This window comes from Oncorhynchus tshawytscha, linkage group LG08 (assembly GCF_018296145.1).
Source record: "Oncorhynchus tshawytscha isolate Ot180627B linkage group LG08, Otsh_v2.0, whole genome shotgun sequence".
NCBI lineage: Eukaryota > Metazoa > Chordata > Actinopteri > Salmoniformes > Salmonidae > Oncorhynchus > Oncorhynchus tshawytscha.
Window position 1 is genome coordinate 69645736 of NC_056436.1, and position 25253 is coordinate 69670988.

Below are 25253 nucleotides of genomic sequence, written 5' to 3' on the forward strand. Positions count from 1 at the left end.
CAACATGTTGTGGTGCTTCGTGTTTAACTAAGTGGTGTTTGCAGTGCTTCACTTGCAGAGCGATGCTTCCAGCTGGGACAGTGTTTATTGGAGATCGTCTTTCCTGGTGGAGTGGTACAATGGAACAAGAGATGACCGGACCAAAGTGGCAGACTTCAGTCCAGCTATTAGACTTCATGTTGTCCTCACTCACTCCAGAAAAAAAGCAGCTTTTCAAAAATAATACATTATGATTAATAAGAACATGATAAATACACAACAATTTGTAACACAATGCTATTGTGTTGACAGAATGTCCGATTTCTTCTAGGTGTAAATTGATAAGGAGTGTTTGATAGCATAAATGATTGGTTTTGATGCCCGCCTTGCCGACACCCCCTCTCACCATAGTCTCTACCTTAGATGAGCTTGATTTGTCTGCATTGGAATGAAATAAAGCGAACGGAGGAAAACATTCTCTGAACATGAACACTGTAAGTCTTATTGATCCTGCTCTTAAGTAGTGCCTGATAGGGACAAATACTGTTCAGGCTTTGAACTGAGAAGACAGCAAGGTGAGCAGAACTCCATAATACATCTACTATAGGATAGGATACATCTTTGTGTTTACTCTGCAATGCTTAAAAGATTTGTGGGCTATTTTCAATAACATTTCTCTAGAGGTATTCATTTTAAAATGAAAATTCCTGTATTCATAAAATCTATCTATGAAATATCAACATTTGTAGCAGCAATATATTATCAAGCCAATTAGGGACTCATTTAATGAGTAATTCCTTCCTGATATGTCATCATCACCACCTGGTTTTACCAAGCTGAGGACTAGGTCACACCATACATTGGCTTGGTAACACTGCCAGTCCAGATGGCACCTCATTCAACGTTTCACAATTTCCATGTTTGAGAAATAAAACCGTATATTTGAAACAAAAATGGATCATGTTCTCTCCGGTGGATATAAGCCAATTTAATTCAGCCTTTCCTCATTGTGGAATGAATAGAAGACATTAGCTGCTCCTCGTCAGTGCCAGACAGGGACTTAGTTTGGAGCTGGTTGTTTATATCAGACGATGGATTAGAGAGAGAGGGGAGAGAGGGGGTTAGAGAGAGAGAGCGAAAGAGAGAGGGAGAGAGAGTGAGAGTGAGAGAGAGAGAGGGAGAGAGAGTGAGAGAGAAAGGGAAAGAGAAGGAGAGAGAGAGCGGGAGAGAGAGGGAGGGAGAGAGAGGGAGGGAGGGAGAGAGAGGGTGAGAGAGAGTGAGAGAGAGAAAGAGGGAGAGAAAGAGAGACTGGGAGAGAGAGAGAGAGAGAGAGAGAGGGAACAGGATACCAGTGCTACTTTGTGCTGTTGACTAGCTGCCAAAGGGCCCCAGATTTCCCTGACAGAATGGCCTGTCTCTAGCACCAACAGGAACAGCTGGGAAAAACCACTGGAAATGTACAAACTGCTTTCCTCATAAAGGCAAAGACAGTTGGCTACTTTGGACTGGAGAAGAAAATGTGATCATTTGCATAAAAAAATAATGCACACACTTAATTTTCCTCAACTCTGACTGGTAGTTATGAGATCACAAGTTGTCACAAAAGGCTAAATGAAAAATGACCTTCAGATACTGTACAAAGAAGTTAAGTTGTTAGGCTGTCTTTCAGATTTTTCTATCCATTTCGTTACAGTAGGACTGGTGTAAATATTGCTATTACCACATGGTGTGGTATCCTACATCTTTAAAATAGATTTGGAATTGACCAAGCACAGTTATGATTTGCATGTAGGCTACTGCACTGATCCATAAAACAACACTGAATGACATGAACCCTAAATAAGACAGTTAATGGATCAACATGAAGTGATTTTTAAAATCCAGTTTAACCCATGGTTTTGTCTGTAATTTGTTCAGTCTTTTCTTAGGAAATTCCAAAACGCTTAATTAGCCTAATGACCTTAAATCAATAGATACAAATTCCTCCTTATAGGATCACCATTCTTACTTCTAAATGTCAGAAACACTGAATGTGAATTAAGAGCATTTCTCAGTTCTTAGTAACAAGATAATGAACACAATTAGTGCTATCATCCAGCTATTGCTGTAAATGGCTTGACGTGTTAACCTATTGATTATAGGTAATTACAGTAAGTCACGTTAAGCATTTTCATGTTTAAGCGTTTCTGAAAACTCCATTCACTATCCTCAAAACAGTACCGGAGTTAGAAATTTGATACATGTAAGTCACACATTTGCAATTTTAAAGCCAAACCTGTTATCATAATTGCCAGTAAAAAGTACATGAATAAATTGTGGTTTTATGAAAAAATCTAATATACCAACATGGTATGGAAAAACCCTTTAGATTCATTCTTGTTCTTAAATATAGACTCTTAATCATTTCCACTGAATACGGAGGCACTTTGTTTTATCATAGTGAAAATCATACTTCACACACATCCTCATTGTCTCTCATACACATTTAACATTAGAGATATGGTCTACTCCAATAAACTGTATGGGCTGTGCTAGAGAGAGAGAGAGAGAGAGAGAGAGAGAGAGAGAGAGAGAGAGAGAGAGAGAGAGGGGCACGGACACCCAGCAATAGAGAATCCATCCCCAAAATCATCTCTGCACAGTGCAACACACACACTTCCCTACAGTTCATTCTCTCACATCACATCGACATAAAGACCAAAAACAAAACAACCATCATATTTCCTCCTTAGGACAACTGCCTGTATCTCATACAGGCGGCGTATCTCCATCAAGCCACGTTTAAATATACAAATGTACAACTATGCACAGAACACATAAGAAGTGTTCCTATGGATTATTCTTCAACAGTCTACACCTCTCTGTGGACAACTGAACCAACATTGTGATATACAGCAGTCATCATAGACAATGAAAAGATCATATACATATCTTCTGAAGTGCTAATGGACTCATTCTGGTGTTTACTGTTTGTGGTGGTGTTATAACAGTGAATGGATGATTCATATTTATTTAAAGGCCCAGTGCAGTCAAAATGTGATTTTCTGGTGTTTTATATATATTTCCACACTATGAGGTTGGAAAAATACTTTGAAAATGTAAGAATTATAATAATGCCCTTTCAGCCTGTTTTGGTGGGATGGAGTTTTGGCCTTCCATGGTGAGATCACCAGATGGTAAATTAGTTAATAGACCAATAAGAAAGAGAAATTACTATTTGCGAAGGAGCTATTTTAATTTATTTTTGACCATTTTAATTGAAAACAATAACAGTAAAGTGCTTCATTGCTATCTAGAAATGATTTGATATTGCGATAACAATGGCTGCATTAGACCTTTGAACACAGTCTCAGGTGGTGTAACACTTCATTGCCTTAGACCCATGGAAAATGTGTGCTGGTTTGGAATAAATCCGGCCTCTTATTATTGTAGCTAACCAAACAAACACAAAGACACCACCAACCACTGGGGCTGAAAGACACAATCCTCATCTGCTGTAGTAGACACAATGTTATTATGCAAATCCCTCAAAACCAGAGAAATTGCTTGTGGTGGCAGATTTAATTGAATTATTCATTGTTCATTTCCAATAAGCAACAAGTAATCGAATCATTTTGAATGATTTGTTGTTCCAATGGTACTAAAGGGTAGGCTAACTGTTGCTGTATGTTTTATCTGACATGAGACGGAGGTCTTGAGGACCATAAATCAATGGTCAGATAGTAGTAGAGAGAGACACTTATTCAACTGGCTTCTGTCAGTCGGTTCATCAAGGCATTGACAAAAACTAAACATGTGAAGAGTTGAAAGCACTTATAAATTCCTGATCCATATTCCTGTTGGAATGGAGGTTTGAACTGAACAACGCTCCCAGTGTTCTAAGAGGCCCTCAGGGGTGGTCTGATCAAAACAAACAACAGGGAAACGGGCCTCTGTCGGGCAGAAAACCAGCAAAACAGCACAGATCCTTCTCCTCTAGTGGCACGCTTTGGAGACACTCCACAGGTCTTAGGTGGGACTTCCCTCTCATTCGCTTTGGGGCTTGGATAGTGGGACTTCACTTTTTTCCCCCCACATCCATTGGACATGTCAACCTTGTACAGAGGGAGCAGAGAGACAGACTGTGTAGTAGAGCAAATGATGACCTCTGACCTCAGAGAGGTGACATGGGGCGGGACTTGCTGGCTGACAGTGAGGTGGGGGTCCATTGGGGTGTTATCAGATGGCTGGAGACTGGGGGATGGTGGGCGTTGCTGGCTGGTAGAGGTAGTGATGGAAGTGTGAGACAGACAGACAGAGTGGCAGACAGTTTAGTTCCAGTTCCCGCAGCACTATAACAAGTGGGCCTCTATCCGTAGCCAGTGCAGTCCTTGACGTATGTAGCGCACAAGTTCTATCATGCTGCTGTGTTGGCTCAACGGTTCCATCATTGAGTCCAGCTCCTGAAAGAACTCTATGGAAGAAGGCGAAGAGGACAGAGTGAGTGTTTAGGTGTGTCTGTCTACAAGACAAAGACTGGCAGACAGGTGTAATAGCAAAATTAAAGTCCTGTTTTCCATCCCTCTCTTACCTCTCTCCGAACCTCTCTTACCCTCTCCGAACCTCTCTTCCCTCCCTCCTAACCTCTCTTGCCTCCCTCCGAACCTCTCTTCCCTCCCTCCTAACCTCTCTTTCTTTCCTCCTAACCTCTCTTTCTTTCCTCCTAACCTTTCTTTCTTCCCTCCTAACCTCTCTTCCCTCTTTCCTCCCTTCTAACCCATCTTCCCTCCCCCCAAACCTCTCTTTCCTCCCTCCTAACCTCTCTTGCCTCGCTCCTGACCTGTCTTCCCTAACTACCCTCCCTCCTTTCCTCTCTCCTAACCTCTCTTTCCTCCCTCCTAACCTCACTTGCCTCGCTCCTGACCTGTCTTCCCTAACTACCCTCCCTCCTAACCTCTCTCCCCTCTCTTTCCTCCCTCCTAACCTCTCTTCTCCCCTCATAATATCTCTTGCCACCCTCCTAGCCTTTCTTGCCTCACTCCTAACCTCTCTTCAATCTCTCACCTCCCTCATACCCTCTATTTCTCTTTACCCTCCCTCATAACCTCTCTTTCCACCCACCTAACCTCTCTTTCCTACCTCCAAACAACTCTTTCCCCACTCCTAACCTCTCTTCCTTCCCTCCCTCCTAATCTCTCTTTCCTCCCTCCTAATCTCTCTTTCCTCCATCCAAACAACTATTTCCTCCCTCCTAACCTCTCTTCCCTCCCTCCTAACATCTCTTCCATCCCTTCTAACCTCTCTTCCCCACTCCGAACCACTCTTGCCTCCCTCCTAAACTCTCTTCCCTCCCTCCTAACCTCTCCTCGATCTCTTCCATCCCTCCAAACCTCACCACCCTCCCTCCTACACTCTCTTCCCTCCCTACTACCTTTCTCCCCTCCCTCCTAACCTCTCATTCCTCCCTCCTAACCTCTCTTCCCTCCCTCCAAACCTCGCTTACTTCCCTCCAAACATATCTTCCATCCGTCCTAACATTTCTTCCATCTCTTCCCTCCCTCCAAACCTCTCTTGCCTCCCTCCTAACCTGTCTTCCCTCCCCCTATCCTCTCTTCCCTCCCTTCTAACCCCACTTCCCTCTCTTCCCAACCTCTGAACCTCTCCTCACTCCCTTCTAACCTCTCTTCCCTCCCTCCTGACCTCTCGTCCATCCCTTCTAACTCACTTACCTCTCTTCCTTCCTTCCCTCCCTCCTAACCTCTCTTCCCTCCCTCCTAACCTCTCTTCCCTCCCTCCTAACCCCTCTTCCCTCCCTCCAAACCTCTCTTCCCTCCCTCCTAACCCCACTTCCCTCTCTCCTAAACTCTCTTCCCACCCTCCTAACCTCTCTTCCCTCCTTTCTAACCTCACTTCCCCTCTCTTCCATCCCGTCCCTCTCTTCCCTCCCTCCTAACCCATCTTCCCTCCCTCCAAACCTCTCTTGCCTCCCTCCTAATCTCTCTTCTCTCTCTTCCCTCCCTCATAATCTCTCTTCCCTCCCTCATAACCTCTCTTCCCTCCCTCATAACATCTCTTCCCTCTTTTCAAACTTACTTCCTCTCTTCCCTCCCTCCTAATCTCTCTTCCCTTCCTTCCCTCTGTCCCTCCCTCCTAACCTCTTCCCTCCCTCCTAACCCCTCTTCCCTCCCTCCAAACCTCTCTTGCCACCCTCCTAACCTCTCTTCCCTCTCTTCTAACCTCTCTTCCCTCCCTCCTAACCTCTTCCCTCCCTCCTAACCCCTCTTCCCTCCCTCCAAACCCCTCTTGCCTCCCTCCTAATCTCTCTTCCCTCTCTCTTCCCTCCCTCATAACCTCTCTTCCCTCCCTCCTAACCTCTCTTCCCTCTTTTCTAACCTCACTTCCTCTCTTCCCTCCCTCCTAATCTCTCTTCCCTTCCTTCCCTCTCTCCCTCCCTCCTAACGTCTTCCCTCCCTCCTAACCCCTCTTCCCACCCTCCTAACCTTTCTTCCCTCTCTCCTAACCTCTCTTCCCTCCCTCCTACTCTCTCTTCCCTCTCTACTAACCTCTTCCCTCCCTCCTAACCCCTCTTCCCTCCCTCCAAACCTCTCTTGCCTCACTCCAAACCTCTCTTGCCTCCCTCCTAACCTCTCTTCCCTCTCTCCTAACTTCTCTTCCCTCCCCCCTAACCTCTCTTCCCTACCTACTAATCTCTCTTTCCTCCCTCCTGACCTCTCTTCCTCATCTCCAAACCTCTCTTGACTCCCTCCTAACTTCTCTTCCCTCCCCCTAACCTCCCCTCCCTCCCTTCTAACCTCACTTCCCTCTCTTCCCTCCCTCCTAGCCTTTCTTCCGTCCCTCCTAACCTCTCTTCCGTCCCTCCTAACCTCTCTTCCGTCCCTCCTAACCTCTCTTCCTTCCCTACTGACCTCTCTTCCATCCCTTCTAACCTCACTTCCCTCCTTCCTAACCTCTCTTCCCTCCCTCTTAACTTCTCTTTCCTCCCTCCTAACCTCTCTTCCCTCTCTTCCTCCCTCCAAACCTCTCTTGCCTCCCTACTAACCTGTCTTCCCTCTTAAGCTCTTTCCCTCTCTCCTTCCCTCTCTTCCCTCCCTCCTAACCTCTCTTTCTTCCCTCCTAACCTCTCTTCCCTCTCTTCCTAACCTCTCTTTCCTCCCTCCTAACCTCTCTTGCCTCCCTCATATCCTCTCTTCCCTCGCTCCTAACCTCTCTTCCTCCTTCCTAATAAACAGTGGGTGATTGAGTGCTGGAAAGGCTCAATCCTAAAAGTAACAGCTCTGGTGATCAGTATGTGCTGAAAGGCCCACCTAGGCCTTATGGTGTCATAACTGGGTGATTCCTGTCTCATTTCCACCAAAGGCACCATCCAACAGGCTCTAATTGAGCTCATTATGAGTGTCGACAGAGAGTAGGAGAGGTGTAGGGAGGATCAACTTCTAATGGATACTTCTGAGGCTGTGAGAGTGAGTTCTTGCCTAACACAACCACATAACCTGCCCCTTTAATCAGCTAGGCTCAGGAAATGACAGAGACACGACACGTCAAATCCTCCATTCACAGTCAAGAGGGGTGTCCTCCATATATCTCTGCTGGTCTCTCTCTAGTCTGTACATTCACTCACTAATGACAGTAAATGGGTCAAGGCTTAGGGCTCCTTTATTCTCCATATCGCCACGAAAGAATACAGAACACATCAGTCCATATTAGGCCATCCTGAGGGTGATGAAAGGTTCTGACTGGCCTTGGTTCCTAACCAATATGAATAATTAGTCATATATAATTACTGAATGCAAGGTAGATGAATGGGAATGCATGTATTAACACAAATATATGATATGATAACAAAAGAATAATGGATGTTGTATGTAGCTATTACTGCTACATCAGCTGCAGTTACCACCCTACCCGGTATCTACAGCACAATTTATTCTACTAATGTACAAAATATGCCATTTCTGCCATCTCCTATACAAACATCCTGTTGTAAAACAGAGAGACTGTGTCCAGTCTCCAGTCTCCAGTACCTTGGCTCTCTGTGGCCAACTTTTCTGCTGTGTCCCAGTGCTCATAGCTCCGGAGAATGTTGTTGGTAATGTTGACGTGGCTGGCGGCCATCTGGTGAATGCGCTGGGGGATGGCCACGTTGCCGGAGGCCCCGGAGCCCGCAGTGCCCATACTGCTGCTGCCCCAACTGACTGGGGAGAGACTCAGAGACAGGGGCGATGGGGTGCCAGTGTTCCTAGGAAGACCAGAGACACAATACAGGGGTCAGGGGTTAGAGGTTGGAAGTGAAAAAGTCAGGGCACCACCACAGAGATGATAGTGTACTGTATAACTACTGAACACCATGGATTTGGTATCCTGGGCAAAACATACAAGTACTTTATATATACAGAGAGTAAAGTGAATTATATATACAGGGAGTAAAGTGAATTATATATATAGGGAGTAAAGTGAATTATATATACAGAGAGTAAAGTGAATTATATATACAGGGAGTAAAGAGAATTATATATACAGGGAATAAACTGAATTATATATACAGGGAGTAAAGTGAATTATATATACAGGGAGTAAAGTGAATTATATATACAGGGAATAAAGTGAATTATATATACAGGGAATAAAGTGAATTATATATACAGGGAATAAAGTGAATTATATATACAGGGAGTAAAGTGAATTATATATATATAGGGAGTAAAGAGAATTATATATACAGAGAGTAAAGTGAATTATATATACAGGGAATAAAGTGATTTATATATACAGGGAGTAAAGTGAATAATATATACAGGGAGTAAAGTGAATTATATATACAGGGAATAAACTGAATTATATATACAGGGAGTAAAGTGAATTATATATACAGGGAGTAAAGTGAATTATATATACAGGGAGTAAAGTGAATTATATATACAGGGAGTAAAGTGAATTATATATACAGGGAGTAAAGTGAATTATATATACAGGGAGTAAAGTGAATTATATATACAGGGAGTAAAGTGAATTATATATACAGGGAGTAAAGTGAATTATATATACAGGGAATAAACTGAATTATATATACAGGGAGTAAAGTGAATTATATATACAGGGAGTAAAGTGAATTATATATACAGGGAGTAAAGTGAATTATATATACAGGGAATAAAGTGAATTATATATACAGGGAGTAAAGTGAATTATATATACAGGGAGTAAAGTGAATTATATATACAGGGAATAAAGTGAATTATATATACAGGGAGTAAAGTGAATTATATATACAGGGAGTAAAGTGAATTATATATACAGGGAATAAACTGAATTATATATACAGGGAGTAAAGTGAATTATATATACAGGGAGTAAAGTGAATTATATATACAGGGAGTAAAGTGAATTATATATACAGGGAGTAAAGTGAATTATATATACAGGGAATAAACTGAATTATATATACAGGGAGTAAAGTGAATTATATATACAGGGAGTAAAGTGAATTATATATACAGGGAGTAAAGTGAATTATATATACAGGGAGTAAAGTGAATTATATATGCAGGGAGTAAAGTGAATTATATATGCAGGGAGTAAAGTGAATTATATATACAGGGAGTAAAGTGAATTATATATACAGGGAATAAAGTGAATTATATATACAGGGAATAAAGTGAATTATATATATAGGGAATAAAGTGAATTGTATATACAGGGAGTAAAGTGAATTATATATACAGGGAGTAAAGTGAATTATATATACAGGGAATAAAGTGAATTATATATACAGGGAATAAAGTGAATTATATATATAGGGAATAAAGTGAATTGTATATACAGGGAGTAAAGTGAATTATATATACAGGGAGTAAAGTGAATTATATATACAGAGAGTAAAGTGAATTATATATACAGGGAGTAAAGTGAATTATATATACAGGGAGTAAAGTGAATTATATATACAGAGAGTAAAGTGAATTATATATACAGGGAGTAAAGTGAATTATATATACAGGGAGTAAAGTGAATTATATATACAGGGAGTAAAGTGAATTATATATGCAGGGAGTAAAGTGAATTATATATACAGGGAGTAAAGTGAATTACATATACAGGGAGTAAAGTGAATTATATATACAGGGAGTAAAGTGAATTATATATGCAGGGAGTAAAGTGAATTATATATACAGGGAGTAAAGTGAATTATATATACAGGGAGTAAAGTGAATTATATATACAGGGAGTAAAGTGAATTATATATACAGGGAATAAAGTGAATTATATATACAGGGAATAAAGTGAATTATATATATAGGGAATAAAGTGAATTGTATATACAGGGAGTAAAGTGAATTATATATACAGGGAGTAAAGTGAATTATATATACAGAGAGTAAAGTGAATTATATATACAGGGAGTAAAGTGAATTATATATACAGGGAGTAAAGTGAATTATATATACAGGGAGTAAAGTGAATTATATATACAGGGAGTAAAGTGAATTATATATACAGGGAGTAAAGTGAATTATATATACAGGGAGTAAAGTGAATTATATATACAGGGAGTAAAGTGAATTATATATACAGGGAGTAAAGTGAATTATATATACAGGGAGTAAAGTGAATTATATATACAGGGAGTAAAGTGAATTATATATACAGGGAGTAAAGTGAATTATATATACAGGGAGTAAAGTGAATTATATATGCAGGGAGTAAAGTGAATTATATATACAGGGAGTAAAGTGAATTACATATACAGGGAGTAAAGTGAATTATATATACAGGGAGTAAAGTGAATTATATATGCAGGGAGTAAAGTGAATTATATATACAGGGAGTAAAGTGAATTATATATACAGGGAGTAAAGTGAATTACAGTGCATTTGGAAAGTATTCAGACCCATTGACTTTTTCCACATTTTGTTACGTTATAGCCTTATTCTAAAATAGATACAAATATGTTTTTTCCTCATCAATCTACACACAATACCCAATAATGACAAAGTAAAAACAGCTTTTAGAATGTTCGCAAATGTATAAAAAATTAAAACAGAAATACTTTATTTACATAAGTATTCAGACCCTTTGCTATGAGACTCGAAATTGAGCTTATGTGTATCCTGTTTCCATTGATCATCCTTCAGATGTTTCTACAACTTGATTGGAGTCCACCTGTGGTAAATTCAATTGATTGGACATGATTTGGAAAGGCACACACCTGTCTTTATGAGGTCCCACAGCTGACAGTGCATGTCAGAGGAAAAACCAAGCCATGAGGTGAAAGGAATTGTCCGTAGAGCTCTGAGACAGGATTGTGTCGAGGCACAGATCTGGGGTATGGTACCAAAAAATTCTGCAGCTTTGAAGGTCCCAAAGAACACAGTAGCCTCCATCATTCTTAAATGGAATAAGTTTGGAACCACCAAGACTCTTCCTAGAGCTGGCCGCCTGGCCAAACTGAGCAATCGGGGAGAAAGAACTTTGTCATGGAGGTGACCAAGAACCCGATGGTCACTCTGACAGAAATCCAGAGTTCCCTTGTGGAGATGGGAGAAACTTCCAAAAGGACAACAATCTATGCAGCACTCCACCTATCAGGCCTTTATGGTAGAGTGGCCAGACGAGTCTCAGAGCAAAGGGTCTGAAAACTTATGTAAATAAGGTATTTCTGTTTACATTTTTTATAAATTTGCTAAAACAGTTTTTGCTTTGTCATTGTGGGGAATTGTTGAGGATTTAATTTTAAAAAATCAATTTAAGAATAAGGCTGTAAGGTAGCAAAATGTGGTAAAAGTCAAGGGGTATGAATACGTTCTGAAGACACTGTATATACAGAGAGTAAAGTGAATTATATATACAGATACAGGGAGTAACGTAAATTATACATACATGGAGTAAAGTGAATTATATATACAGTTGAAGTCGGAAGTTTACATACACTTAGGTTGGAGTCATTAAAACTCGTTTTTCAACCAGTCCACAAATTTCTTGTTAACAAACTATAGTTTTGGCAAGTCGGTTAGGACATAGACTTTGCGCATGAAACAAGTAATTGTTCCTACAATTGTTTACAGACGGATTATTACACTTATAATTCACTGTATCACAATTCCATTGGGTAAGAAGTTTACATACACTAAGGTGACTGTGCCTTTAAACAGCTTGGAAAATTACAGAATATTATGTCATGGCTTTAGAAGCATCTGATAGGCTAATTGACAAGATTTGAGTCAATTGGTAGGGTACCTGTGGATGTATTTCAAGGCCTACCTTCAAACTCAGTGCCTCTTTGCTTGACATCAAGGGAAAATCAAAAGAAATCAGCCAACACCTCAGAAAAAAAATTGTAGACCACAAGTCTGGTTCATCCTTGGGAGTAATTTCCAAACGCCTGAAGGTACCACGTTCATCTGTACAAACAATAGTACGCAAGTATAAACACCATGGGATCACACAGCCGTGCAACCGCTCAGGAAGGAGATACGTTCTGTCTCCTAGAGATGAACGTACTTTGGTGCGAAAAGTGCAAATCGATCCCAGAACAACAGCAAAGGACCTTGTGAAGATGCTGGAGGAAACAGGTACAAAAGTGTCTATATCCACAGTAAAACAAGTCCTATATCGACATAAACTGAATGGCCGCTCAGCAAGGAAGAATCCACTGCTCCAAAACCGGCATAAAAAAAGCCAGACTATGGTTTGCAACTGCACATGGGGACAAAGATCATACTTTTGGGAGAAATGTCCTCTGGTCTGATGAAACAAAAATAGGACTGTTTGGCCATAATGACCATCGTTATGTTTGGAGGAAAAAGGGGGAGGCTTGCAAGCCGAAGAACACCATCCCAATCGTGAAGCACGGCGGGGGCAGCATCGTGTTGTGGGGGTGCTTTGCTGCAGGAGGGACTGGTGCACTTCACAAAATAGACGGCATGAGGGGGAGGAAAATTACGTGGAAATATTGAAGCCACATCTCAAGACATCAGTCAGGAAGTTAAAGCTTGGTCGCAAATGGGTCTTCCAAATGGACAATGACCCCAAGCATGCTTCCAATGTTGTGTCAAAATGGCTTAAGGACAACAAAGTCAAGCTATTGGAGTGGCCATCACAAAGCCCTGAGCTCAATCCTATAGAAAATTTGTGGGCAGAACTGAAAACGCGTGTGCGAGCAAGGAGGCCTACAAACTTGACTCAGTTACACCAGCTCTGTCAGGAGGAATGGGACAAAATTCACCCAACTTATTGTGGGAAGCTTGTGGAAGGCTACTCGAATCGTTTGACCCAAGTTAAACAATTTAAAGGCAATGCTACCAAATACTAATTGAGTGTATGTAAACTTCTGACCCACTAGTAATGTGATGAAAGAAATAAAAACTGAAATAAATAATTCACTCTACTATTATTCTGACATTTCACATTCTTAAAATAAAGTGATGATCCTAACTGGCCTAAAACAGGAAATTTTTACTTGGATTAAATGTCAGGAATTGTGAAAAACTGAGTTTAAATGTATTTGGCTAAGGTGTATGTAAACTTCCGACTTCAACTTTATAGGGAGTTAAGTGAATTATATATACAGGGAGTAAAGTGAAGTATGGAGGAGGAGGTGTGATGATGAGGGGGTGCTTTTTCAAACAGTCATTAAGGAGTTCCCACATATTTTGAGCACTTGTTGGCTGCTTTTCCTTCACTCTGCAGTCCAACTCATCCCAAATCATCTCAATTGGGTTGAGGTCGGGTGACTGTGGAGACCAGGTCATCTGATGCAGCACTTCATCACTCTCCTTCTTGGTCAAATTGCCCTCACACAGCATGGAGGTGTGTTTTTTGGGTCATTGTCCTTTTGAAAAACAAAGTTCCACTAAGTGCAAACCAGATGGGATGATGTATCGCTGCAGAATGCTGTGGTAGCCATGTTGGTTAAGTGTACCTTGAATTCTAAATAAATCACAGACTGTCACCAGCAAAGCACCCCCACACCATCACACCTCCTCCTCCATGCTTTACAGTGGGAAATACACATGCAGAGATCATCCGTTCACCCACACCGCATCTCACAAAGACATGGCGGTTAGAACGAAAAATCTCAAATTTGGACTACAGACCAAAGGACAGATTTCCTACGGTCTAATGTCCATTACTCGTGTTTCTTGGCCAAAGCAGAACTGTACTTTGGTGTCCTTTAGTATTGGTGTCCTTTACCACTCTCGGTCAGGCTTAACCACTGTCCGTCAGGCTTAACCACTATCCTTCAGGCTTAACCACTCTCCGTCAGGTTTAACAACTGTCCGTCAGGTTTAACCACTGTCCGTCAGGTTTAACCACTGTCCGCCAGGTTTAACCACTCTCCGTCAGGTTTATCCACTGTCCGTCAAGTTTAACCACTGTCCGTCAGGTTTAACCACTGTCCGTCAGGTTTAACCACTATCCGTCAGGTTTAACCACTGTCCGTCAGGTTTAACCACTGTCCGTCAGGTTTAACCACTGTCCGTCAATTTTAACCACTGTCCGTCAGGTTTAACCACTGTCCGTCAGGTTTAACCACTATCCGTCAGGTTTAACCACTGTCCATCAGGTTTAACCACTATCTGTCAAGCTTAACCACTGTCCGTCAAGCTTAACCACTGTTCGTCAGGCTTAACCACAGTCCGTCAAGCTTAACCACTGTCCGTCAGGCTTAACCACAGTCGGTCGGTTTAACCACAGTCCGTCAGGCTTAACCACAGTCCGTCAGGCTTAAGTACTGTCCGTTAGGCTTAACCACAGTCCGTCAAGCTTAACCACTGTCCGTCAGGCTTAACCACTGTCCGTCAGGCTTAACCACAGTCCGTCAGGTTTAACCACTATCCGTCAGGCTTAACCACTGTCCGTCAAGCTTAACCACTGTCCGTCAAGCTTAACTACTGTCCGTCAGGCTTAACCACTGTCCGTCAAGCTTAACCACTGTCCGTCAGGCTTAACCACTGTCCCTCAGGCTTAACTACTGTCGTCAGGCTTAACCACTGTCCCTCAGGCTTAACTACTGTCGTCAGGCTTAACCACAATCCGTCAGGCTTAACCACTGTCCGTCAGGCTTAACCACTGTCCGTCAGGCTTAACCACAATCCGTCAGGCTTAACCAGTTGGATTTAGGGGGCGCTATTTTAATTTTTGGATGAAAAACGTTCCCGTTTTAAACAAGATATTTTGTCACGAAAAGATGCTCGACTATGCATATAATATAACCACAATCCGTCAGGCTTAACCACTGTCCGTCAAGCTTAACCACTGTCCCTCAGGCTTAACCACTGTCCATCAGGCTTAACCACTGTCATTCAGACTTTGCCACTGTCAGTCAGGCTTAGCCAGAGTCATTCAGACTTTGCCACTGTCCGTCAGGCTTAACCACTGTCATTCAGACTTTGCCACTGTCCGCCAGGCGTAACCACTGTCCATCAGGCTTAACCACTCTCCGTCAAGCTTAACTACTGTATGTCAGGCTTATCCATTCTCCGTCAGGCTTATCCATTCTCCGTCAGGCTTTACCACTCTCTGTCAGGCTGTACTACTGTCCGTCAGGCTGTACCACTGTCCGTCAGGCTTATCCATTCTCCGTCAGGCTGTACCACTGTACGTCAGGCTTATTCATTCTCCATCAGGCTGTACCACTGTCCGTCAAGATTAACCACTGTCCGTCAGGCTTAACCACAGTCGGTCCGGTTTAACCACAGTCCGTCAGGCTTAACCACAGTCCGTCAGGCTTAAGTACTGATTTCCTATTTTATTTTTGGGCTCCCGTTTTAAACCATTTTGTCCGAAAAGATGCTCACTATGCATATAATATAACCACAATAACCACTGTCCGTCAGGCTTAACCCAGGCTTAACAGTCCGTCAGGCTTAACCACTGTCATTCAGACTTTCCGTCAGTCAGGGTTTAACCACTATCCGTCAGGCTTAACCACTGTCATTCAGACTTTCACTGTCCGCCAGGCTTAACCACAGTCCGTCAGGTTTAACCACTATCCGTCAAGCTTAACCACTGTTCGTCAAGCTTAACCACTTTCCCTCAGGCTTAACTACTGTCCGTCAGGCTTAACCACAATCCGTCAGGCTTAACCAGTTGGATTTAGGGGGCGCTATTTTAATTTTTGGATGAAAAACGTTCCCGTTTTAAACAAGATATTTTGTCACAAAAAGATGCTCGACTATGCATATAATATAACCACAATCCGTAAGGCTTAACCACTGTCCGTCAAGCTTAACCACTGTCCCTCAGGCTTAACCACTGTCCGTCAAGCTTAACCACTGTCCCTCAGGCTTAACTACTGTCTGTCAGGCTTAACCACAATCCGTCAGGCTTAACCAGTTGGATTTAGGGGGCGCTATTTTAATTTTTGGATGAAAAACGTTCCCATTTTAAACAAGATATTTTGTCACGAAAAGATGCTCGACTATGCATGTAATATAACCACAATCCGTCAGGCTTAACCACTGTCCGTCATGCTTAACCACTGTCCCTCAGGCTTAACCACTGTCCGTCAGGCTTAACCACTGTCCGTCAAGCTTAACCACTGTCCATCAAGCTTAACCACAGTCCGTCAGGCTTAACCACTGTCTGTCAGGCTTAACCACTGTCCGTCAGGCTTAACCACTGTCCGTCAAGCTTAACCACTGTCCATCAAGCTTAACCACAGTCCGTCAGGCTTAACCACTGTCTGTCAGGCTTAACCACAGTCCGTCAAGCTTAACCACAGTCCGTCAAGCTTATCCACTGTCCGTCAGGCTTATCCACTGTCCGTCAAGCTTAACCGCAATCCGTCAGGCTTAACCACTGTCCGTCAGGCTTATCCACTGTCCGTCAAGCTTAACCACTGTCCGTCAAGCTCATAACCACTCCGTCAGGGTTAACCACTGTCAAGCTTAACCACTGTCCGTCACTGATCCGCAGCTTAACTACTGTCCGTCAGGCTTAACCACTGTCCGTCACCAGCTTAACCACTGTCCGTCAGGCTTAACCACTGTCCCTCAGGCTTAACTACTGTCGTCAGGCTTAACCACTGTCCCTCAGGCTTAACTACTGTCGTCAGGCTTAACCACAATCCGTCAGGCTTAACTACTGTCCGTCAGGCTTAACCACTGTCCGTCAGGCTTAACCTCTATCCGTCAGGCTTAACTTCTGTCCGTCAGGCTTAACTTCTGTCCGTCAGGCTTAACTACTCTCTGTCAGATTTAATCACTAATTCTGATTTGATTGTGTATTATCGGCAAACTAGGGCTTATCTCGGCTTGACAATCATAGCTGACAATCATCTGTCAGCCGGCTTGAGACATCAATCAGAGGACATATTCATTAGTCTTTTAGTGCCAAACCCAAACAATCAAGCTCCAGGTCCTGTAATTCAGCACTAAATTGAAAGGCGCTCCCCCTGTGAAGTTAAATTATGATGCTCTGTCAACAGCTTGCCTCTCTCGGCTCCCTTTCTAATAGTTTGAGGCTTTTGCTGAAATAAACAAACTCTTGAGGGTGAAAAAAAAAACAATAAGGAAAAAAGATTCATGATTGTCAAGGACAGAACAAACAAACTGTGGGAAAGACCAGAGCAGAGTGTAATCTAATGTTGATTACAGTCCGCAGGTAGCGGAGTTGACACGGGATTAAAAAGGCCAGTTGGTGGCTAATGTGACCATGGTGAACTGGAGGAGGCTGCAGGAGCCCTAGGAGCCAGTAGGATCTGAGGCTAATTGCTTCTGACAGCGCCTTTCACAGCAGAATAGCAGAAGCTGGTCAGTGCTTTGGCTGAGGGCTAGATCCCAGCCCTTGAAAAGACAGGCTCAAGGGAGCTCACAGTCACACACAGAGGATGGCTCACCACCAACTGCCAGACACTGACGAGCCCCACAGTAGCACCATGGTATCCCCACAGTAGCTCCTCGGTAGCTTCACAGTAGCTCACTGTAGCGTCACGGTAGCTCCGCAGTAGCCCCACCGTAGCCTCACGGTAGCCCCACGGAAGCTCCATGGTAGCTTCACGGTAGCCCCACGGTAGCTTCACTGTAGCCCCACGGTAGCTTCACGGTAGCCCCACGGTAGCTTCACTGTAGCCCCACAGTAGCTTCACTGTAGCCCCATGGTAGCCCCACGGTAGCTTCACTGTAGCCCCACGGTAGCTTCACTGTAGCCCCACAGTAGCTCCACGGTAGCTTCACTGTAGCCCCACGGTAGCTTCACTGTTGCCCCACGGTCGCTTCACTGTAGCCCTACGGTAGCTTCACTGTAGCCCCACGGTAGCCCCACGGTAGCTTCACGGTAGCTCCACGGTAGCCCCACGGTAGCTTCACTGTAGCCCCACGGTAGCCCCACGGTAGCTTCACTGTAGCCCCACGGTAGCTTCACTGTAGCCCCACGGTAGCTCCATGGTAGCTTTACGGTAGCTCCACGGTAGCCCCATGGTAGCTCCATGGTAGCTCCACAGTAGCCCCACGGTAGCCCCACTGTAGACTGCGAACCCAAACACACAGGGTGGATCAGTTAGGTTCAGTTGCCATGGAAAATGCAGAAGAACAGTGAAGTAGTGAGCTCATCCCACCAGTGTGATGTGCTGAAAGCTGGAAGTCACATTGACAGAAGCTCTGTCTGTCATGACCTTTGTCTGAACAAAGCAGACAGCATCTGAGAGGGTTAGCTTGTTGCTTGGCCAGGAGAAGGCACATACATTGTTCTGTTCAGGAAGATATCTGGTATAAAGAATGCATTGTAATGCAACATTAGATGACTGAGGTGACATGTTACTCACTTTCCATTGGCTCCCCATGGCGAAGGTACTTGGGAACTTTTAGCCGAGTTCTGGGATGGAAGAGGTTTGTGAGAACAGGACAATTGGCAGCACCACTATACAAACACTTTGCACAGCTTAGAAAAGCTATCACAGCAATACAAACAGCGTCTCTAGAATAATATGCAACATAATTAATTAAAACAGGCTTAAGCACTAATGTATGTAGATAATTGATACACATAGTTTGCACACTAACCACAAAAAAAGTATGTTTTTTAATTACCACCATGCAAAGCTAATGAGTACACGCAACTTAACACAAATATACATTTAATTTAGACATTTTAATTAACTGTACGTGTTCTACAGCTATCACTCTTTTTATTCATAGAAGTTAGAATTAGAGTCAGAATTTGGAGTTAGAATTAGAGTAAGAATTAGAGTTAGAATTTGGAGTAAGAATTAGAGTAAGAATTAGAGTTAGAATTTGGAGTAAGAATTAGAGTAAGAATTAGAGTTAGAATTTGGAGTAAGAATTAGAGTAAGAATTTGGAGTTAGAATTAGAGTAAGAATTAGAGTTAGTTACCTTGAAATACTCCATCAGGGAACGGGAATACTTTACTGCATGGTCCTTCTTTAGTTTGAACATTCTCAAGTACAGGAGGGATAAACAGCGATTGCTATGGAGATAAGAGCATAATAACGTTCCATTAAATGCAGGACCTACAGTAATACAGTATATCTGGTATTGGCAACATAAACAGGCTGTGTATCAATTACAGACATTAAGCATCAAATAAATAACTAAGGAAAATGTGTTTTGTAACACATTAACTTGACATCCATGATGCATGAATATTTCATGTTGTTGTTATCAAATCTACCTCTCTAATTTCTTAGAAGATAAAAGCTAGAAAACAGAGGCAATAGTCAGACACCAGATGCTTTGGACATATGCACCACCCCATGACATGACACCAGCACTCTGGCATTAATAAGTCATTACCACACTGCACTTCCTAGTTTCTCCCAATCTAAACCACATCAGCATGTTCTTACACACACGCGCACGTACACACACACACACACGCGCGCGCACGTACACACACACGCACACACACTTTGCCTTCTAAAAAAATTACAAGTATACACTGATGGATCATGTCAACCAGTGTCAAATACTTGAATATAATTCCTAATGATGTCAGAATGGTTTACTAACACAGGAATTATGACCTGGGTGTCTGACTCCTACTCTCATCGCTGTCTACACTGCTATGACTGAGAGCCTAACAATAACATTCTAACCTTAACATTCTAATTCTAAGCATTCCATTCTAACCATTCCATTCTAACCATAACATTCTAATTCTAAGCATTCCATTCTAACCATAACATTCTAATTCTAACCATGACATTCTAACCCTGACATTCTACTCAGATTATACAATCAATATGACAGGCAGCATATCCCCTGTAGCAGTGTGGTTAGTATACTGTATATGTTGCTAGCCGCCAGGAAATCTTTCATTATCCCTAATAGCTTAATGAAATACAAGAATAATGATCCCCTTTAAGCTGATTAAGTGCTTTAGCAGTGTTTTAAAGCTCCCTTCAAGATACATCCGATTGTCGGGGAGGGATGGCTGAGTGGAGATTTAAATAGTGTTTGAGCGAAGCGGCGGATTTAGCATCTAACGGGTTTGGAAGCCAGCTGGATTTTCTTAAATCAACCCAAACGCCCACACAGGCTAGAGATCCTTGTCCGTCATCACACCCATCAGAGGAATGATGGGTTTCCTTCAACCACACAGAGGTTCACATCAGAAACTATATCAAGGGAAAACTCACCACAATACAGCTAATTTCTTCTCGGCTACTGTTGCTGAGTGACTTGTAAAGTTCTTTAACCTCATGGCATATCTTCAAAAGCAGAAAAGACAAAACATAAATCAATTAATTAATTAATTTCAGTTCAAATAACAAAAAGAGAGGATGACTCAATGTCCATAAAGCCAGGGAAGCATCCATAAAACCAGGAAAGCATCCATAAAGCCATTGGAGCATACATAAAGCCAGGGGAGCATACATAAAGCCAGGGGAGCATACATAAAGCCAGGGGAGCATACATAAAGCCAGGGGAGCATACATAAAGCCAGGAGCATACATAAAGCCAGGGAGCATACATAAAGCCAGGGAGCATACACAAAGCCAGGGAGCATACATAAAGCCAGGGAGCATACATAAAGCCAGGGGAGCATACCTAAAGCCAGGGAAGCATACATAAAGCCAGGGGAGCATACATAAAGCCAGGGGAGCATACATAAAGCCAGGGAGCATACATAAAGCCAGGGGAGCATACATAAAGCCAGGGGAGCATACATAAAGCCAGGGAGGATACACAAAGCAAGGGGAGCATACATAAAGCCAGGGAGCATACATAAAGCCAGGGAGCATACATAAAGCCAGGGAAGCATACATAAAGCCAGGGAGCATACATAAAGCCAGGGGAGCATACATAAAGCCAGGGGAGCATACATAAAGCCAGGGAAGCATACATAAAGCCAGGGAAGCATCCATAAAACCAGGAAAGCATCCATAAAGCCATTGGAGCATACATAAAGCCAGGGGAGCATACATAAAGCCAGGGACGCATACATAAAGCCAGGGAAGCATCCATAAAACCAGGAAAGCATCCATAAAGCCATTGGAGCATACATAAAGCCAGGGGAGCATTCATAAAGCCAGGGAAGCATACATAAAGCCAGGGGAGCATACATAAAGCCAGGGGAGCATACATAAAGCCAGGGGAGCATACATAAAGCCAGGGAGCATACATAAAGCCAGGGAGCATACATAAAGCCACGGAAGCATACATAAAGCCAGGGGAGCATACATAAAGCCAGGGAAGCATACATAAAGCCAGGGAAGCATACATAAAGCCAGTGGAGCATACATAAAGCCAGGGGAGCATACATAAAGCCAGGGAGGATACACAAAGCAAGGGAGCATACATAAAGCCAGTGGAGCATACATAAAGCCAGGGGAGCATACATAAAGCCAGTGGAGCATACATAAAGCCAGGGGAGGATACACAAAGCAAGGGGAGCATACATAAAGCCAGTGGAGCATACATAAAGCCAGGGGAGCATACATAAAGCCAGTGGAGCATACATAAAGCCAGGGAGCATACATAAAGCCAGTGGAGCATACATAAAGCCAGGGGAGGATACACAAAGCAAGGGGAGCATACATAAAGCCAGTGGAGCATACATAAAGCCAGGGAGGATACACAAAGCCAGGGGAGCATACATAAAGCCAGGGGAGCATACATAAAGCCAGTGGAGCATACATAAAGCCAGTGGAGCATACATAAAGCCAGGGAGGATACACAAAGCAAGGGAGCATACATAAAGCCAGTGGAGCATACATAAAGCCAGGGGAGCATACATAAAGCCAGGGAAGCATACATAAAGCCAGGGAGCATACATAAAGCCAGGGGAGCATACATAAAGCCAGGGAGCATACATAAAGCCAGGGAAGCATACATAAAGCCAGGGAAGCATCCATCAAAAGCAGAAAAGACAAAAACCAGGAAAGCATCCATAAAGCCATTGGAGCATACATAAAGCCAGGGAGCATACATAAAGCCAGGGACGCATACATAAAGCCAGGGAAGCATCCATAAAACCAGGAAAGCATCCATAAAGCCATTGGAGCATACATAAAGCCAGGGAGCATTCATAAAGCCAGGGAAGCATACATAAAGCCAGGGGAGCATACATAAAGCCAGGGGAGCATACATAAAGCCAGGGAGCATACATAAAGCCAGGGAGCATACATAAAGCCAGGGGAGCATACATAAAGCCAGGGAAGCATACATAAAGCCAGGGGAGCATACATAAAGCCAGGGAAGCATACATAAAGCCAGGGAAGCATACATAAAGCCAGTGGAGCATACATAAAGCCAGGGAGCATACATAAAGCCAGGGAGGATACATAAAGCAGGGGAGCATACATAAAGCCAGTGGAGCATACATAAAGCCAGGGAGCATACATAAAGCCAGTGGAGCATACATAAAGCCAGGGAGGATACACAAAGCAGGGGAGCATACATAAAGCCAGTGGAGCATACATAAAGCCAGGGAGCATACATAAAGCCAGTGGAGCATACATAAAGCCAGGGGAGCATACATAAAGCCAGTGGAGCATACATAAAGCCAGGGAGGATACACAAAGCAAGGGGAGCATACATAAAGCCAGTGGAGCATACATAAAGCCAGGGAGGATACACAAAGCCAGGGGAGCATACATAAAGCCAGGGAGCATACATAAAGCCAGTGGAGCATACATAAAGCCAGTGGAGCATACATAAGGGAGGATACACAGCAAGGGAGCATACATAAAGCCAGTGGAGCATACATAAAGCCAGGGAGCATACATAAAGCCAGTGGAGCATACATAAAGCCAGGGAGCATACATAAAGCCAGGGAGCATACATAAAGCCAGGGAGCATACATAAAGCCAGGGAGCATACATAAAGCCAGGGGAGCATACATACATAAAGCCAGGGAGCATACATAAAGCATACATAAAGCCAGGGGAGCATACATAAAGCCAGGGAGCATACATAAAGCCAGGGAGCATACATAAAGCCAGGGGAGCATACATAAAGCCAGGGGAGCATACATAAAGCCAGGGGAGCATACATAAAGCCAGGGAGCATACATAAAAAGCATACATAAAGGGAGCATACATAAAGCCAGGGGAGCATACATAAAGCCAGGGGAGCATACATAAAGCCAGGGAGCATACATAAAGCCAGGGGAGCATACATAAAGCCAGGGGAGCATACATAAAGCCAGGGAGCATACATACATAAAGCCAGGAAGCATACATAAAGCCAGTGGGCATACATAAAGCCAGGGAGCATACATAAAGCCAGGGGAGCATACATAAAGCCAGGGGAGCATACATAAAGCCAGGGAAGCATACATAAAGCCAGGAAAGCATACATAAAGCCAGGGGAGCATACATAAAGCCAGGGAGCATACATAAAGCCAGGGAGCATACATAAAGCCAGGGGAGCATACATAAAGCCAGGGGAGCATACATAAAGCCAGGGAAGCATACATAAAGCCAGGGAAGCATACATAAAGCCAGGGGAGCATACATAAAGCCAGGGAAGCATACATAAAGCCAAGGGAGCATACATAAATGGGGGCGGCAGGTAGCCTAGTTGTTAGCGCGTTGGGCCAGTAACCGAAAGGTTGCTAGATCGAATTCCCGAGCTGCCAAGGTAAAAAATCTGTCGTTCTGCCCCTGAACAAGGCAGTTAACCCCCTGTTCCTAGGCTGTCATTGTAAATAAGAATTTGTTCTTAACTGAATTGCCTAGTTAAATAAAGGTTAAATAAAAAAATGTATAAAGCCAGGGGAACATCCAAAAAGCCAGGGGAACATCCAAAAAGCCAGGGGAACATCCATAAAGCCAGGGGAGCATTCATAGAGCCAGGGGAGCATCCATAAAGCCAGGGGAGCATCCATAAAGCCAGGGGAGCATCCATAAAGCCAGGGGAGCATTCATAAAACTGCCGGACTTGTGTCATTTTCTGTGTCTAATCGTTTTTGAAGAAAATATTTAAATCACCGGTGCATGAATCCCTGGGTCATATGAGGAGTTACAAGGTCCATCTATTTTCATTTTCACTGCCATTAATAAAATGAGGTCCGCTAATTGCCTTGACTTGTGGGGTAGACTGGAGCAGGGCTGGATATAATGATGCTCATTTTCACTGAGGGCAGGTGGGGATTGCTGGCCTGAGTGGGGGTGGGAGTGGGAGGGAGGGACACATTGGTGGAGACACAAACCTGATGAGTTCAACTGTCTCAGAGTACATAGTGTATGGAGACTTGGCCTCCAGTGGGTCCCGTTCCATGGCGTTGCCACATTCTATGAACGACAGCGCCCCATCAGCGTAGTTAACAGCTTTGCCATACTTCTCCATCTGTAAAGAAACGACGGAGACATCGAATCTGATCCGCATTAGAGTCACAACACTACAGGGCCACAAAATATTCTCCACACATGAATTATTTTCCAATTCCTCAGAGTTCTTGTGAAAACAGATGTTAAGCTGATTTAATCAGAAGGAAAAATAACTATGCTACATTAATGTTTGGGAAACAGAACATTCTTTTGATCTTCTTCAATTTTCTCGATTACATTACTAAAAATACAAACTCACAAAGACCCAAAACACAAAACCAGAGCCTATGACAAATAAGAAGCTCATGAGCACACAAGTGTAAAATAAAATATATTTACACACCACTCTCCACTGAAAGCACCTCTCAAGCTGGTTCTATCCATTTCAAGTAAGCCACTTTTACTAAATACCGACCGGGCTGGTGAAAGATTCATTACAGCTCAACGATTACTGTCATGTAACAAGGGCAATCAATTCCCTTCATTTTGTATTCATGGATGACTTTACCTCGCAGATCAGATTTATGGCCAAGTGGATGTAAC

At 43.1% G+C, this 25253-nt stretch overlaps 1 protein-coding gene across 1 annotated transcript in view; it reads right to left on the reverse strand.

Annotated features, from left to right (window-relative positions):
- Positions 1-3193: 3193 nt before the first annotated feature.
- Positions 3194-25253, reverse strand: part of LOC112257031 (AF4/FMR2 family member 2) — a 336258-nt gene continuing 314198 nt past the window's right edge. Inside the window, exons 17-22 of the mRNA XM_042326311.1 lie at positions 24593-24729; positions 20574-20645; positions 19309-19402; positions 18740-18789; positions 8001-8215; positions 3194-4432 (exon numbers count right to left, since the gene is read on the reverse strand). Coding sequence (XP_042182245.1) covers positions 4311-4432; positions 8001-8215; positions 18740-18789; positions 19309-19402; positions 20574-20645; positions 24593-24729 — 690 coding nt within the window. The 3' untranslated portion in view covers positions 3194-4310. The remainder of the gene's footprint in view (positions 4433-8000; positions 8216-18739; positions 18790-19308; positions 19403-20573; positions 20646-24592; positions 24730-25253) is intronic.